The sequence below is a fragment of the Silurus meridionalis genome, chromosome 23 (genome assembly GCF_014805685.1).
Source record: "Silurus meridionalis isolate SWU-2019-XX chromosome 23, ASM1480568v1, whole genome shotgun sequence".
Lineage (NCBI taxonomy): Eukaryota > Metazoa > Chordata > Actinopteri > Siluriformes > Siluridae > Silurus > Silurus meridionalis.
In genome coordinates, this window is record NC_060906.1 from 21,784,655 (window position 1) to 21,803,899 (window position 19,245).

A 19,245-nucleotide genomic window follows, 5' to 3' on the forward strand; every position below is an offset into this window, starting at 1 on the left:
ACAAAATGTTTGTCCATACAGTGTGTGTTAAAGTTAAGGACCATAATTAAGTGCAGATTCACCAAAAATGTTTAGGTAAAGTTAAAAAGAAAATGTACCAAAAGATCCTAATCTGTGCCCCCTCACTAGGAGATAGGTTAGAACCCACCTGCATGGAGTGTGCTAAAGTAATAGACAAGACGTGTTTACGTAGATGAAGTTAAATGCTTAAATACATTCAAAATCTCATTAATAGTAATAAATCAGGCTGCCTCAATGACACAAATGCTACATGATACAAAGGTCAGGTCAAGTTTAATTCTATAGCGCTTTTCACAACAGACATTGTCTGAAAGCAGCTTTACAGAATTTAACAGTTAAGGTGAACAATGTGTGTTTATCCCTGATGAGCAGCCATGGCGACTGTGCCAAGGAAGAACTCTCTTAGATGTTATGAGGAAGAAACCTTGAGAGGAACCAGACTCAAAAGGGGAACCCATTTTCATTTGGGTGACATCAAGAGTGTGATTATAGTCTTTAAGCAATACAGAAGACTGGAGAGTGAGAACTAACATGAGCACTGGAATGTATGGTCGTGATGTATGGCAATGCAGGCTTACAAAAAGTACCAAACTGTACTTCTTATTTAAAATGTAAAATGGTTACCCTGGAAAAAATGCTTTTAAGTTTCCATCCATGGTCCTTTAGGTGCAATTATATATCTTATTTTAAAAGCATTTAGCATTTGAAAATGCTATAACATACATCTTTTCTACGAAAAACAGAACACCTTGTATAATACCATCATTACTGAAAGTGCCCCAACAGCCATTCTTTGACAATTCATCACATCCAGGTTGTAATTGCATCCAACATGTTAACAGTTGGCACGAGTAAAAAGACCCGCTGGGTTGCTTTTAAATATAACGCAAATCTGGATGTTGATGTATTTGCTAGCGATTTGGCGAGTTGTCTTGGGGAGACGAGCGGCTGGTGGTCTAAGCTCCAACTGGAGGCTTCTGGGAGCTTGTTAAAAAATGTGATGCATTCAAATAACCCCTTCTGGCTCATGGGTGGAAGAATTAGGGAGGACAACAATCCCTCTTGGATCGGGATTGGGAAATGCTTCCAGCGAGTGCCCACAAAAGCCAGCTGGCTGACAAAGAAACAGGACTATAGGAGAAGGCAGAGTGACAGCTGAGGGCTACATGGATGATCTCATCATGACCAGAGACTGGCAGAGGGAATGATCACATGAACAAAGACCTCACAGGAAGAATAAATTTATAGTGTTATATAAATATAGGACTGCCAAAAACCTTGCAATAGTGAGGTTGGAGTGTATGTTCAGGAGAGACACTTACAGTTGGATTCCACTGAAGAAGGAACCAAAGAGGCCCATCATTCCCAAGAACTCGACCCGACTCAGGTTCTTCACGATGAACTCCTCGCACACGTTTGAGATGCCATATAACGTGGCACCGGCCAGAACCAGCAGGTCTCCCAGCAGCTTATGGTCCCCTGTTGAAAAAACTTCTCGAAATAAGGAAAAAAAAATCATCTATCATCATCATTTTTACAATCATTATCTGGCCAAAAGTTGGTGCACACCTGAACAATCACAACTATTATGAGCATCTCATTTCAGATTTATTCACCATTTTCTGTTATAATACCTTCCACTTATCCAAGGCTTAGAATGCATTTAGTGTCCCAGTTCATCCCAGTTTAGGTAGCAGTTTGGGGAAATAATCATGCATGGCTGGAAAGGTCAGGTGTCCTAATGATTTTGTCCAAAATGTTTTATAATTTTTTTTAGAAATGAGGTTTTTACTTTGCATCCTTCAGTGGTGTCAAAAAGTAGTGCAAGAGAATACAGTGTCTCACAAAAGTTAGTGCACCCCTCACATCTCAGCAACCATTTCAGTATCTCTTCTCAAGGGGTAATACTATAGACATAAAACTTAAATATATTTTAGAGTCAATGTAAAGCTTTTATAGCAGTATAGATTTACTGTCCTCTAAAAATAACACAACATACAGCCATTATTGTCTAAATAAATGGCAACAAATGTAAGTACACCCTAAGTAATAACAGCTGTACGTCATGTAACCGTGCACAGCCACTTGTCCTATTCATCATTTTCATGTTTTTGTCTGCATAACAAGACCATACAAATTTGACTGTATTAGAGCAGCTAAAATGTGGTGCTTTAAGTGCAATTCTCTCATACTGTCTACTAAATGTTCAACATGGTACCTCGTGGCAAAGAACCCTGAGGATTTAAGAATTAGAATTGTTGCTCTCCACAAAGATGCAGAGGCTATAAGAAGATCAGTAACACACCCTGAAACTGAGTTACAGTGCAGTGGCCAGGATCATACAGAGGTTTTCTAAGAGTCCATCAAAGAGGTTGAGTCCTCCTGCTGTGCGTCAGATGCAGAAGTTGCTTCAAAAAACAGATGCATGAGTGCTGCAGCATTGCTTTAGAGGTTGCAGAAGCAGAAGGTCCACCTGTCAGTGCTCAGACCGTACGCCACATGTCAGTTTAGATGGCAGTAGTCCCAGAAGGAAGTTGGTTCACAAGAAAGCCTATAAAAAGTTTGCTGAAGTCAACCTGTCCAAGAGCATAAATTACTGGAACCATGTCCTGTGGTCTGATAAGACTAAGATAAACTTGTTTAGCTCAGATGGTGTCCAGCATGTGTGGTGACACACTGGTGAGGAGAACCAAGAAAATAGTGTCTTGTCTACAGTCAAGCATGGTGGTGGTATCATCATGGTCTGGGGCTGCATGAGTGCTGCTGGTACTGGGGAGCTGCGGTTCATTGAGGGAAACATGGATTTCAACATGAACTGTGACATTCTGAAGCAGAACATGATGCCCTTCCTTCAGAAACCGGGCCAAACGGCAGTTTTTCAATCTACTAATAACCCCAAACAGACCGCCAAGATAACAACTGCCTCGCCGAGGAAACTGAAGATGATGGAGTGACCAAGTATGACTCCAGACCAGAACCCTATTGAGCACCTGTGGGGCATCTTTAAGCGGAAGGTAAGAAAGCTCCATGTGTCCAAAATCTAGCAGATGTCATTTTTGATGAGTGGAAGAGGATCCCAGCAACAACCTGTGCAGTCCTGGTGAATTCCATGCCCAGGAGGATTAAAGCAGTGCTACATAACGATGGCGCTCACACAAAATATTCACACTTTGGATACAGTTTTAAACACGTTCACTGAGGGTGTACTCACTTTTGTTGCCAGTTATTTAGACAATAATGTCTGTATGTCGAGTTATTTTTAGAAGACAGTAAATCTGTACTGCTATACAAACTGCACATTGACTTAAATTTCAACCATACTGTTGTATGTTATCAAGTTTTTAATATTTAGATATTAAAGAATATTTGTTTATTTATACCATGGCTTTTTTAAATAAATATATAATATCTAGAATCTGAATCTGTAAATCTTTTCTGAAAGAAAGCGTGAAAATATTTTACAGTGTGGCTTCACCGCATTGCACATAGTATTGCTCTTATTGTGGTAAATAACTCTTACTAGAAAGATTTCTGTGGAGTAAAAATCAATTACACACCAAAACGCTGCTGTTGGATATTACCTGTGTTTACTCTGCAAACCCTGGGAACAATGAAATCTCAAAGGCAAGCGAGCAGCGTATTATTAAACAATAAGCCCCTTGTGGGTAATTTACCCTTGTATAAATCCTTATACAGCAGAATCTAAGCCATGCTTGTGAATTCTTTTGCTGAGACCGGGGGCTTTGGGGAGATGGTGTGAGATCTAGACCAGGCCTAGCTCTCATTCATATTTAATACCAAGCAATGATTTGGTCATAATGCTGCTGAGAAACAGAGAGGGCTGTACATGGCTTTGGGAGCAATGCTGGACAGCTAAGTGTGTGTGTTGCTAGACTTAGTGTTATTTGGATGAAAAGCCTTACCAAGACCCTGCTGTCGTCCCACCAGTACGTCGGCTCCCACCATGCAGCCGATGCCGAGCAGGCAGACACCCACGCCGACAAAATGCACCACCTTATACCTCACCAACAGGAAGAACCAGGACAGCAGGAGCACGACAGGGATGACAAAGCAGTCCAGTAGCTGTGGACACACAACACAGAGAACATATTTAATAACAGCAAAATTAGAACATGTAGTAATAGCATCGGAAACACAATCGTGACACACAGTTTTATTTCGGTGGCTCATTTAGTTGGAGAAGAAAGCGCTTTTATCCCCTCTTGCTATATTTGTCAGTATCAAGGTCAAAAGCAGCCAAAATTATATTTGAGTTACCATCTGTCTCGATGGATTTATAGTACCAATATAAAGCCAAAACCAAGCAGAAATTAATTTTATTGTCCTATTTCTTATATCCAGGTTTTGTGGATGTAAATGATTAATAATAATTGAGATTTGAACTTTAGTTTTAATTAGTTTTAATCTATCTATCTATCTATCTATCTATCTATCTATCTATCTATCTATCTATCTATCTATCTATCTATCTATCTGTCTATCTGTCTGTCTGTCTGTCTGTCTGTCTGTCTGTCTAATCGTAGGCTCTTTCGTGGTATCTTAGTGGCTAAGGCATTGGCCTTTGGATCAGAAATTCTTGAGTTAATCCCAGCTACACCAAGCTCTGCCACTCCTGGGCCCCTGAGCAAGGCCCTTAACCCCATAACTGCTCATTTATATGAATGAGATAAATGTCAGTCGCTCTGGATATGAGCGTCTGCCAAATGCTCTAAATCCACTTTATGTACAGTATAAACTGTATATGTTTACATTTGTGGCATTTGGCATGCCCCCATATCCAGGATCCAATGAGAAACCCAGAGACATGAGAGTGAGACTGAAATACAGATGGAGAGACAAATACAAAAATAGATGAAGATACAAAAAGAAAGAAAGGGAAAGACAGAATCTATGAGAGAATGATAGAAAAAGAAAGAGTCAAACATTTAGGAAGACCACATTTACATTACATTAACCAGGAGTGGCAGCTGTGCAAGTCTTTAATATTAATTACGGGTGACAAAGAACCAGAGGTGGGAAGTAAGAAGCACAAATATCTGTACTTTCTACTTCTTGCATTTTCAAACCAGACTCGTTACTTTAGTTTAAATCTATTAATTTGGTGACATGTCAATATTTTTTTTTCTCCTTTCGCCCCATTTCAGCCCATCAACATATTTCCTGTCATTGCATGTTTTTTTCAATCTATCACTGGTGTATCATTTTCTGGCTCTCACACACCACAGATGTAGGCTAGTTTACAACAACAAGCAAGACAGAAGGCAACAAGAAGTCTGGGGTTAACGTGGATGAGACAGAGGGAGTCAGCGACGTAAACATGACTGAAAACAGAATCATTCCTGATCACCATCAGCTTTTCTCTGCTTGTGTTCGATATGTTGGATGTTCAGCTTGAATACATACAATAAGGTAAAAACATTTGAAATTTGTTTTGTATATATATATATATATATATATATATATATATATATATATATATATATATATATATATATAAAATATATTTTGAATGCCACAAAATTTTATTAGTTCAAAATTTTTGTTTGACCATTTTTATTAAAAATAATACATTTTAATATTTTTTTTAATAAAATTGTATTAAAAGTATAAATATATTAATAAATAACTAGAAGCAAAATCAAAACCTTTAATGCATCATACATTTATTCACAATGTACTTTCAGATAAAAAAAGGAAAAAAGAATCTCTACCGAAATTTTTTTTTTTATCAGTAAACATTTGTTTTATTGATGCGCCAAATCTCAAATTAAACACCAAAATCCGCCACGATGCACACAATGAATCCTCAGGAGGAATCCTAATTTTCTTCCCTCATAACGGCAAAACACACTTAAATTAAGTCTTTTTTGATTAGACACATAAGAGCAATACATCGAATTACGAATTTGTAAAGGGTCTACTTAAAAAATATATCGTTCGCGTTCTTTCAGCACCGCTGTTGCTACGTGAAATGACTGATCACAACACTACGGAGACCGAGGCGTGTCCTGAGAGTCACATAGAAGATTAACATGGCAGAGGTAGAGCTGTAACTTCCTGCACACAGAACAGGAAAAGAACGTCTGGTTTTATTTCATCTTTTTTTGCACTACAAAGGCGTTTGTGAAGGGGCCATGCGTTAGAATTCAGAAGGCACTGAAGTAAATTAATGAATTGCTGTCTGTCTGAACCAAAGAAATTAAAGCAAACTATCTGTACATATTGGGGACGATCTTATCGTGTCGCATCGGTAGCCGCTAATCGCAAATCGCATCAGACTCAGTTATGAAGAGGCACATTTCTAATTTGCTCAGGAGTTAGCTTTATTTTGTCTTATATTGTACAGTGTCCTTTAAAGAATGTCTCATTTTAAATTCACAAGGTTTTTACATACAAATCAAATAACCTACTTCCTGTTTGAGACACAGTCCATAAACTATTGTATGATTATTAGATCAAATATCAAAATGAATCTCATGAATTTTATAAACGCACCTGCATTTAACTGTGTATAAGCTTTAGATAAAAGCACGTACACTTAAACTGGAAAGACTGCAAATGATTTCAATTCTTTTTTTTATTGCTCGCTACAGAATAATACCGATATCGATCATTTGTCGTGTACAAGAAAAGCCTTTATGAAATAAGCTCCATGACGAGCAATCCATCAATAGATACAAGAGCTTAAATATTCCTTGTAGATACACTTTCTTGTTTTCAATCTCTGAGCATACACTAAATATTGACTAAGAGCATTTATTGCTCTCAGAACTCTGGGGTTGAGCGAAAGAAAGGAGAAGAGAGAAAGAAAGAGAGAAAGAGAGAGGAGTATGGAGCTTTTATAGCCACAGGGGATCCATCAGCTCTCCATTCCAGGAAGAGCCATTGGTACTCAGAGACACTGTTCAGAATGAGCCATAATCTCATACATTAAACGTAAGACAGGAGGAGTGAGACTTCCACCGTCCTCAGTCCAACATCCAATCAGTGACAGCAGTAAGGCTGAGTGTAAAGTTTTATTGTAATGAAAGTGGTGCCTCAAGTGCAATTCAGCAGCCATAATCCAGCTCGGATCATTGGTGAGACAATCACAGCTCAGCTTCTGTAGCTCAAATCCCATGTAGGGGGGAAAATAATATATTTTGTTAAAAAGGCTGGAAAAACTCCACAGTGAAAAGAAAGAAGTGGAAATAATTATCATGAAGCATCTGAAGTGAAATTTCAGTGTCACAGAATGATGGAAAAGTGGATGATGAGAGCAGGATCATTCAGGTCACAGAACTAGAGGTGAGAACATTTCAAGTGGTCATCTGGTCCACTTACTGAAGCTCCAACTCCCACAGGTTTCACTTAGTTTCATAACATAGTCACATACAGATCATCAGAGACAGGCACAGAGAGATAGACAGAGACAGAGACAGAGAAAAAGAGAGACAGATACAAAGAGACAATAAAAGAGAGATACAGTGGAATAGACAGACAACATGAGATAAAGACATTATAGAGAGATATATAATATATAAAGATGGAGACAGAGAGAGAGAGAGAGAGAGAGAGAGAGACAGACAGACAGAGGAAAAAGAGATAGATACAGAGAGACAGACAGAAAGAGACAGACAATTAGAGACAGATGCAGAGAAATAAAGACAGAGAGAAAGAAAGAGAGAAAGAAAGAAAGAAATGTAGACAGTGACCGAGAGAATGAGAGACAGATACAGAGAAATAGACAGACAAAGACAGAAACAAAACAAGAGACAAATACAGAGATGGACAGACAAAGAGAGACAAAGGGACAATTAAAGACAGACACAAAGAGAAAAAGAAACAAATAAAGATAGAGAGAGAGAGACAGAAGCAGAAACAAAGAGATGTTCTTTTTTTACTCAGATATAAACAAAAAAAAAACTCCAGCAAAACATTGCTACTAACTACTTCCATTACTAAACATTTGTTTTACTGATCGTCAAGTCTCAAATCCAGCACCAGATTCTGCCATGATGATTCCTCTTCTTCTTCTTTTTCCTTCCTCTTCTTCTTCTTCATCTTTATTAGCGTTTCACATTCTTAAGTCGAGCATTACCGCCATCTACTGAAGTAACGAATCAAAGTTTTATATCTCTTTTCCCATACCAAAAATCCACCATGACGCACACATCCAGCAATTAAAACTGTCCGTGTGGAAACATAGCAAAGTTCCGTTTGGTGTCTTGATTTAGGCAATTCAAAAACACCATAATTACTTTATACCAGTGAAGTCACGATGCAAGGCCAGTTATTTTGTCAGAGATCGGAGCGGCGCCCTTGGCCGAACTCTGGAGCGGAGCATCATCTTCGTCGGTGCTCGGAGAGGAAAGACGGCCTCAGTGGGGCTCGGGACAGGCTTGGAGGCATACTTGGCATGGAATACAAGCATAAAGCTGATCTCAGCAGTTCAGAAGAGCTAGGTGACGTCCCCAGTCAGGCAGAAAGGCTGAGGTTGGGCAGCCCCCCAACAAAGTTCAGGGGCCAAAGGAACATTTTTAAACCAATTGGTGCGCAATAGATTGAGCATGACTCACCCTACAAAACTCAGCTCTCTGCTGGGGGCTGAGATCCAAAATATCAACTGTCTTGGTTGGGTCTCGGAATTGCTGGTTTAAGGCGGAGCAAGCCCGAGGCTTTAGTGGATCTGCTGGGTCCATTTTTGGCGAGATTATTCTGGCAGAAATCACGACACGATGCAAGTCCAGATTATTCTCTCAGATTCTACGGATGACTGAGTGAGTAGAAGGGAGGAGTGGAGGACCCAAATGCAGGATGCCACAGGAGTAAGGTGAAAACGGTCTTCACTGCTCAACAGTTGAAGGAGTTTTTGTCCTGTCTATACCATGCGACCAGAACATCTTTTCCACAAATTAACTAAGGCATTTAAAAAAAAAACATTCTTTTGCAAAAAACACACTGATCAAAATTAGAGAACACTTTTAGATACCTCCCAGTATCTGGTATCTGGTGCTAATTTCCTTGATTATCTGTCAACCCCTATTTAACTGGCAGCCTAACTTCCAGTTTCACTGACTCTGCAAGATGGTGGGCCGTTCTAAAGTGACTGAAAGCCTCCGGCAGCAGGTTGTCCAGATGAAGGCCAAGGGATGACCCTATCAGCCATAGCAAGAGAAGTTGGTCGTTCCAAATCTGTGATTTCAAGAATATTGACTCTTTACAACATCAAAAACTCATTCAAGTCCACCAAGAAGGCTGGTCGTCCACGGAAGACAAATACAAGAGGAGACAGGATACTGCGGAGGATCTCAATGGGCAATCATTTCCACACTGCAGCTGGAATTGCTCACCAGTTCAGCGCTGAACAGGGTAAGGATCTGTCTCGTCACACAGTGTCTCAACGTTTAAGAGCATTTGGACTGAAAGCCCACTCTGCAGTGACCAAACCTCTTATTAGCAGAAAGAATCAAAAGGCTAGACTAAGCATGTTGTGTGGACAGATGAGAACTGGTCCAAAGTTCACTTCAGTGATGAAAGCAAGTTTAATTTATTTGTGTCCGATGGGAAACATTATGTTCAGCGACAAACTGGAGAAAGACTGAACCCAGAGTGTGTAAAGAAGTCAGTGAAAAGTGGAGGAGGAAGTGTCATGGTTTGGGGCATGTTTTCTGCAGCAGGAGTTGGGCCTCTTATACAGCTACATGGCAGAGTGAATGCAAATGTTTATCAGAACCTTCTTCAACAACATATGGATCCTTCCCTGCGTTCATCACCCAATCAGCCGCAGTGTTCATGCAGGACAACGCTCCATGTCACACAGCAAAACGGGTAAAACAGTTCCTTGAAACTGAAAACATTGAAATAATGACATTGCCTGCCCAGAGTCCTGATCTCAACCCAATAGAGAACCTCTGGAAAATCCTTGGTGACAAAGTTATGGCCAAGAAACCCACTACAGTCACCGAACTGTGGAGGAGACTGGAAGAAGAGTGGACCAAAATCACACCAGAGCAGTGTGAGAGACGAGTGCTGTCCTGTGGCGCAGATGTGCTGAAGTCATTCAGAGCAGAGGCCTGTATACTTCCTACTAATTGCTGACTGCTGTAACCTTCAGAAAATTTAGTTGTAATCTTTTTCCATTCTACAGTCATTGTTGTTCTCTAATTTTGATCAGTGTGTTTTCTGCACAATAATGTTTTTTTTTTTAAATGCCTTAGTAAATTTGTGGAAAAGGTGTTCTGGTAGCATGGTATAGACAGGACAAAAACTCCTTCAACTGTATTATATATATATATATATATATATATATATATATATATATATATATATATATATATATATATAAAGAGAGAGACAGAAAGAGAGACAAGACAAAAACAAATACAGAGAGATAGAAGAAACAACAAACAAAGACATTACAAACAAAGGCAGATGGTGACAGACATATACAGAGATAAAGAAAGAGAGAGAAATTCAAAGAGAAAAAAAAGATATACATACAGAGAGAAAGCCAGAGAGAGAGGCAGAAAAGAGAGAAAGAAAATTAGAGACATGAAAGTGAAAATGAAATAAAGATGGAGAGATAGATACAAAGATTAAGACCGAAACTGAGAAAGAATGATATAGAGATAAAATAGAAGAGACAGAGAAAGAGAGATAGTGAGAGAGTCAAACATTCAGGCAGACTGGGACAGACCGAGACAGATGGAGATGCAAAAACAGACAATCAGAGACTGCAGAAATCAAAGACAGACAGTGACAGAGTAAAAAACAGATGCAGACAGACAGGAAAATTAAGCAAGATGGAAAGAGGCAGAAGATGAGGAGGGATGATAAGAAGAAGAGATGCAGAGAGAAAGAGAGATAGAGAGAGAGAGAGAGAGAGAGAGAGAGAGAGAGAGAGAGAGAGAGACAGACTCAGACAGACAGACAGACAGGTTTGAGACAGAACAGTCACTGAATATTAATCATGTCTGTGTAATGACTAAAACTGGCTCCTGTGAGATGCTGCTTCATATAAATATTAATGACTCGTCGGTTTATCTTGAAATAGTTGCAATATGTTGCACTTATTTTCCTTATTATTATTTTTTATTATTATTATTATTGTTATTAATTATTATTATTATTCACAAAATCACTTCAAGACTGATGTTTCTGTCTCTGGTGTGACCCGCTGATATCTAACAAACACTTTGATTTCTTCGAGAACTGTCATCTCTTTATCCGTGAGATGGAGCGTAATTGCAAGCTGAAACTATAATATAAGATCCTGCCATGTCTGTAATTACACCTGAGCTGAAATGCAAATTTATGTCACTTTTCCCTGACAGGTTCGGAGACGATCCCATATTGAGGATGCCGTTCATTTTAATGGCGCTTACGACAGGAGAAATTACATCATGTCCTCGCCCGTGTTTGAGTCCTGACTGATCCATCGCTCAGGCTTGGATTAAAACCGTTTGGGGTCAATTATATGATGGTAAAGTAAGATCACAAAGCTATACGAGGTAAAATCAAAAGTTTTTGAGACTAGTTTGAGACTTGGCTGCACGCACAGTCACAGGGAGCACCAAACTTCATAAGTCAAAATTGCAAAACGACATTCCGTGCCGTCCTTCAAGTTGAGAGTCATGTGACATTAGTCATTAGTGATGAAACATGGTTGTATGGATACGACCCTGAGATGAGGCAACAGTCTTCAGAGTGAAGGAGCCCATCAGCTCCATGACTAAAAAAGGCGAGGCAGGTCCACAGCTCATCATCTTTTTTCTGCATTTTTCGGCACTGACCATCAATTTGTGAGTTATATTGACAGTTATGAGGCATCTTATGGAGGATATTCGGTAAAGCAAAGGATCTGTAGTGGCTAGTCTCAAAACTTTTTATACCTCCTCATAAAATCATTTCTGAAAGCTAGGAACGTTACACCAGACGCACAACGTTTGAACACAAAACCAGCCTTGTTCAGTTTTTGGGACGTTAATAGGGTCAAGTGAATGTAACTTGAGCAGGGGCCTTAGCTTTCTAACATGGCTGGGATGTGTGATGAAAAAATGTCCCTGTGCTGTAAGGTACAAGTGACAAGAAAAACTGGGGAAAAAGGATTAAGGCTCTTGGTTTAAGCCCTGATATTGCCAAGCTGCCATTATTGTGGCCCTTGAGTGAGGCCCTTAACCCTCTGTGCTTCAGGGGCGCTAAATCACAGCTGACCCTGTGCTCTGACCCCAGCTTCCTAATATCGCCGATATAAGCAAAGAAAGAATTTCACTGCGCTGTAAGGTACAAGTGACAAGTATTTTCAAACATTTATCGAGCTGACACCGGAGACTCCTTCCATCAACTAAATAAGCGAATGATGTGAAGTATTCAGGACAGAACGAGTGTATTGAAAATGTTGTCAGAGCTGCTATTGAAGAAAATTAAGCATGACCATAGAAAATCTATAGAAAAGCCTTAATTGAATTAAAAAACATAGAATAAACAGCAAACGTAGCCAGAAAACCATCCACAAAAGCATACATTTTGAGGAAATAAACAAAAATATATACAGACTCAAGAACAAAAGTGTGAAGCAACTGAAATGTTACGTCGGGATTGCATTTAATTTCATGTGCCATACCTCAGTGGTAAAAAAGTAACCTGTAGATAGCTGTTGTAATTTGAGATCAATGCTATTTTTAGAATCAATGTGTCAGTCACAACACAACACAATACAATGACTGTTTGCTGTCTAAATGACATTCTTCATAATGAAAACAGCTGCTCCTCTCCCACAGCATCTGTCATCTTCCCGCTTGCCGGTCTCTCACCATGTGGAAAGCTCTTAGAGGAGATCAGCATGCACTTTTTTCTCAAGTGAGCTGCCACACTGTCACAAGTAGGACATTCAGGTGCATACACGAGCACACATGAGCAGCTATTAGTGACCGAGAGCTCTAGTTTCAGATGCTTTCTGAAAGGCCGTGGGGAGCGTACATCATCGATTTGGGCGTTTGAGAGCAGATCCGCTGTCGGCTCAAATGGCCTTGGATGACGTAAATGCTACCAGACTGAAACCGACTGGGACATGCCATTAGTTTCATATGGCTGGAGAAGTGTGCCCATATATACAGTGAGGAAAATAGGTATTTGAACACCCTGCTATTTTGCAAGTTCTACCACTTAGAAATCATGGAGGGGTATGAAATTGTCATCGTAGGTGCATGTCCACTGTGAGAGACATAATCTAAAAAAAAAAATTCAGAAATCACAATAAAAAAGGTCCACTGTTGGAGCAATCATTAGAAAATGGAAGAAGCTAAACATGACTGTCAATCTCCTTCGGACTGGGGCTCCATGCAAGATCTCACCTCGTGGGGTCTCAATGATCCTAAGGAAGGTGAGAAATCAGCCCAGAACTACACGGGAGGAGCTGGTCAATGACCTGAAAAGAGCTGGGACCACCGTTTCCAAGGTTACTGTTGGTAATACACTAAGACAGCATGGTTTAAAATTATGCATGGCACGGAAGGTTCCCCTGTTAAAACCAGCACATGTCCAGGCACGTCTTAAGTTTGCCAATGACCATTCGGATGATCCAGAGGAGTCATGGGAGAAAGTCATGTGGTCAGATGAGACCAAAATAGAACTTTTGGGTCATAATTCCACTAAACGTGTTTGGAGGAAGAAGAATGATGAGTACCATCCCAAGAACACCATCCCTACTGTGAAGCATGAGGGTGGTAGCATCATGCTTTGGGGGTGTTTTTCTGCACATGGGACAGGGCGACTGCACTGTATTAAGGAGAGGATGACCGGGGCCATGTATTGCAAGATTTTGGGAACAACCTCCTTCCTCAGTTAGAGCATTGAAGATGGGTCGAGGCTGGGTCTTCCAACATGACAATGACCTGAAGCACACAGCCAGGATAACCAAGGAGTGGCTCTGTTAGAAGCATATCAAGGTTCTGGCGTGGCCTAGCCAGTCTCCAGACCTAAACCCAATAGAGAATCTTTGGAGGAAGCTCAAATTCCATGTTTCTCAGCGACAGGCCAGAAACCTGACTGATCTAGAGAAGATCTGTGTGGAGGAGTGGGCCAAAATCCCTCCTGCAGTGTGTGCAAACCTGGTGAAAAACTACAGGAAACGTTTGACCTTTGTAATTGCAAACAAAGGCTCCTGTACCAAATATTAACATTGACTTTCTCAGGTGTTCAAATACTTATTTGCAGCTGTATCATACAAATAAATAGTTAAAAAATCATACATTGTGATTTCTGGATTTTTTTTTAGATTATGTCTCTCACAGTGGACATGCACCTACGATGACAATTTTAGACCCCTCCATGTGTGGGAGAACTTGCAAAATAGCAGGGTGTTCAAATACAGTGGAACCCGGTTATCTCGCCCTCGGTTACCTCGACAACCCTATTAAGTCGACGTTTTTGAAGTGGAACCGCCAAATTCTCGCTGTGTCTAAGCATTTTTTATTGGTTATGTCGACTTTTTTTATGTCGCCGAACCCTAATATCTCGAGCACAAGAGGGGAAAAATTTGCCATTTAATGTCGGTTATCTCTGTGCAGCCGCAGAAGAACTCGCGAAAGTGGCGGAAAAATCAAGGCATACAGCTGCTACAGGTGTTGTATTGTATACTGGTGAATCTCTGCTGTTAGTTAGTGCACATATGCCTTTTGTTGTTAAATGTTATGTGATGAACGGGAGGCGAAAGTAGAAGCGCGGCGCTGAACAGCACACGGGAGAACGTGGGATGAGCAGCAAAAGCATAAAATGAACACCGGCAGGATTGGGGGGAATCCGCGATGCGCTTTGGGAAGAAAAGCACAGCCGTTGAGAGAGTGCCGGTGGGAAGGCACGTACCGGGATACGCATGAGCGATAACAACGACCACCGTGAACCAATATATACCAACAATAACGGACAGTGAGAGTGTGGAAGTTTAAATAGGAGCTGGTGATGATGCTAAACGAGCACCATATGTGCGCGATTGAAGCCGGGAGCTTCAGAAAGCGGCGAAAGCACCTGACACGCTGAAGGGGCCGAAGGGGGCGTGGCAGGTGGATTCCTGACAGTTAACAAACATGTACTGTATGTATTTTTATAGCATGCCTTCATCAAACAAATCGCGGCAACACTGTTGTGTAAAAAAACCCTTTAAAAACACGCGCATGCACATTCTCATTTATTAACGCACATCATGTACATAAATTTAAAGCGCGTTAATATATTGCCGCCATTTTGATTTTCGTTTATCTCGATCATCGGTTACCTCGATGCTTTTTGGCGACCCCCTAGGACATCGACATAACCGGGTTCCACTGTAATTATTTTCCTCACTGTATATATATACTGTATATATATTTATATATATGTGTGTGTGTGTGTGTGTGTGTGTGTGTGTGTGTGTGTGTGTGTGATGCAGCCATTTTCCTTCAGACTTGAGATTGGAGACAGCAGGCCTCACTCAGATTAGTCATGGTGTCAAAAATTTGGACCTACAAGTTAACCTGGACATCTGTGATTAAAAGTGGTTTAAAAGTGAATTGGACTGGGATTATTTACAGACGTCCAGATGATGATGTCAGGACGTGGATAGCAGTGAAAGTTAGTTCCTTGTCACAGACATTAAAACAGCTATAGACAACCATTCTTTTAACAGGTTCTCAACTATTTCTGGGTCTTAGTTTATCAGGTTACTGCAAAGTCTTCTGGAAACCATAAAGACGGATACATCTGCAAGTGCAGTCAGGCGAACCCGAATCACCAGGCAGAATATAGCGTAAAACAGGAAGAGGTCCTTCGATGGACAAACAACACGGAGAAGGCAATACGAGAATGTGAGATTATTTAAAATCTCACTGTGTCTGTAACTACAGCTGAGCTGAAATACAAATTTGTCACTTTTCCCTGACAGTTTCTCCTTCAGATATTTAAGACACTGTTTGTTTTAACGGTGTTTACTACAGAAGAAATGACATCATGTTCTTGCTCGTATTGGATTCCTGACTGGCGAATTGCCAGGCTAGATTTAGGATTGTTTGAGGTCAATTATACGAGATTGCAATGCTATACAATCATTTCTGAAAGCTTGGAACGCTACATCGGTGGTCCTTTAATACTATAAGCAGAGAAAAGTCGATGAACGTTGTGATGTGGCAGTTTCATTTATATACGCACTGAACATCACACTGACCAGCGTTGTTCTTTTTTTGGTAAGATAATAAGGTCAAGTAAATGCAGCTTGTCATGTTACTGACAATTCAGGAGACTCACAGCGTGTCCATGTAACACAAAATGTGCTGTCAGAGCTGCTGTTAAAGGAAATGAGTTCACCTTCTGACCAATCAGCATTAAGACTAATCAGAAAGCCCTGATTTCATTAATAAAATAACATAAACAGCAAACACACAGCCAGAAAACCTACTGTGAAAACGAGAAAACGAAAAAACAGGACAAAAGGCAGAAAACAAAGTTTTTTCCCCAAGTTTTTAGGTATAACAACAGAAAAAAAAGAAAGAAAGATTTGTACACAATGTTCAGTCAGGATGGCATGCAGAATTTACAGATCCTATATACAAATACGTGCAAGTAGGAAGTAGGGCATATAAATTTTGGCAGTGTGTGCAATGTAATAAATAAGAAAGAAAGCATATACTGTATATTGTTCGCTCACCTATTGCATCTGAATGTGTTTTGTGAGTTGGAGTGTAAAATCTATCTCCAGTAAAAGTAATGTAAAACCCCTCTTTTTCCCTTTTCTACTCGAGCAAAAGTACAAAAGTTTTTGAAAGGACTTAAAGTATGAAAAGTAATAGTGATGTATGAGAACCCGATGTAAATAATAGATGCAGGTCAGTGTTCCTTTCTTCTGCACATCAAACCTTTATAAAGAGATAATTTTCTATAGTTACACACACGGTGAGAGAAGCCGTAGTCCACACACTCTCATAGGAACATTTGTTTTCACCACAAGTTCTCTTTTAACGCTCTTTATGTTTGTTACTTCAAAGTATTTGAGGGATGGCATGTTTTTCTGACGTCATATAGTAAAAATTGACATATTACACTTTCAAATGTAGTGGAGATCAAGATTCCTAAAATAAAAATTCTCTGAAAAAGTACAAATATCTGAAAAATGTACTTAAATATACTAACGAAGTTTTAAACATTCAACCATATTAAATTTAACTATTAAAAACAAAACATTTTAAAAGAAAAAAACCAGGATCAGTGGGGGATTCGTTTTAGCAGACTGTTTTAAAATAAGGAAACAAAAAGATTTGGGGAAAATGCTGTTAGAAAACAAAACATTTCAAAATGGTAACCATTGCTGGTTATTTTTCTGTAGCAGCAGGCTTTCAGTGGTGTCCTACCTGAGTCAATCCACCTCTTAATACCATAATAACGACACCATGGCTATTGAAAACATCACTAATATAGAGGAATAAAGTGTAACAGAGCGCTGCATCACAGACAGGAATCTCATGTAGTAAAAGTGAATGCCATAAAGCAAAAACATGATGAACACAATTGAACAAGTCTCCTTTCACTGGAGCCGCAGCTGCACCGCCCGAATACATCATCTCTGGCAGAAGCGTCGACATTAACATTGTAATATTGAGCCAGATTTTTTCCTGCATTTTTTTATTACATTACGGTTTTCCCAGGAATTCGAAATGAAGGCAAATTGTGAAAAGTATAAACGGGTCACGAAAAAGCTTGAAAACGTTCTTAAACTGTTTTGATCGAATTTTCTATTATCTATCTTTTCTTGAAAAATCGCCTTGTAAATTTCCTTGTAAGTGTATTTTTGGCCAAATAAATTTCTCCTAATTGCTTTTCAATAAGCTATTAGATTCATACTAATATATTTGAGTTTGTGCAGCTAGACGCCTTGTTGGGCCTTGGAGTGACCAAATAGCAATCTGATTGGTTGAAGCAACAGCTTCAGGCAATGAGTTTAGGATTAAAAATATGTGATGTGAGGGCAGAAATCTGATGGAATAGAAACTCCAATGTAAACTTTTACTACCTAAAGAAAAACACTGTAATGAAGAGAAACGACTATTTGAAGAAATTAAATACATATTTATGCGCAAAAATATATTAAAACGTTTCAATGATTAATACTAATAGAACTAATAGAATAGAAAGGCCTTGCTGACCCTATTGGCCTTCCACTTCTATAACATCACGAAGCCTTGCCAACAGTGCATGTGATTTCCTGATGTGTTCCTTCAGTTTATTGATTTTTGTCTTTCTCTTGTTTAGTGAGTTTATGGATCAGTCTTATTCTGATTCCCTGATTCTAAAGCCTGCATCAAAAACTCTCACAGGTGACAAACGTCAATCAATAAATCTCTCTCTCTCTCTTTCGGACTCTCTTTCTAAAGGACACTCTAAATATTCATTTAGACCACCTCTGCCTAATCAGAAGCAGTTAATCAAGCTTGGAATAAGATTGTTTCATGACAAACATCCTTTCAGGGAAGATTAACCGACAAACACCAGCTAAGAGAGTGTTTTATCACTCAAGGCCAATGTTGGATATCGATCAACAATTGTACATTATTATATTTGACAGATTTATGTGTTATGAGTCCCAGACTCAACCATGTCAATGACAAAAGTTTTAAATGACAGACCAGTTAATCTTTTTCTTCTTCGTTAGGCTTCTCCCATTAGGGGTCGCAAAAGCAGATCATCTGTCTCCATACCCCCCCTGTCCTCTACATCTGCCTTTTTTAACCCAACTACATGCATGTCTTCTTCTCTCACCACATCGATCTTCCTTTTCTCCTCATCCTCTTTCTCCTCCTTTGGCCAACTGTTGGCTAACCATACCTGTGTCGGTCGTTGGTAACCCGGGCCTCGACCGATCCGGTATGAATTTCTCTTTCGTGATCTGCATATTTGATTTGGCACATGTTTTACGCTGGATGCCCTTCCTAACGCAACCCTCCCCATTTATCCGGGCTTGGAAACGCCACTAAGAGTGCACTGGATTGTCCAACCATAATGGGTTTTAGACCAGTTAATACATTGACAAATTACATGATTTCCAGCTTAGGGTAAAAAAAAAAAATGATGGAACCAAGAATAAGCATAAATTAATTTGTTATGTGTTTCTAAATGGGGTTGTGGGAAAGCCTGAGGTCTATCACACAAGACATGGGGCATTCTGGACAGGGTGGTAACCCATCGCAGAGATCAATGGCA

At 39.7% G+C, this 19,245-nt stretch overlaps 1 protein-coding gene across 1 annotated transcript in view; it reads right to left on the reverse strand.

Moving 5' to 3' along the window:
- slc35f1 (solute carrier family 35 member F1) overlaps nt 1-19,245 on the reverse strand; it is a 151,703-nt gene that overhangs the window by 26,416 nt on the left and 106,042 nt on the right. The window contains exons 4-5 of the mRNA XM_046836729.1: nt 3,945-4,104; nt 1,344-1,500 (exon numbers count right to left, since the gene is read on the reverse strand). Coding sequence (XP_046692685.1) covers nt 1,344-1,500; nt 3,945-4,104 — 317 coding nt within the window. The remainder of the gene's footprint in view (nt 1-1,343; nt 1,501-3,944; nt 4,105-19,245) is intronic.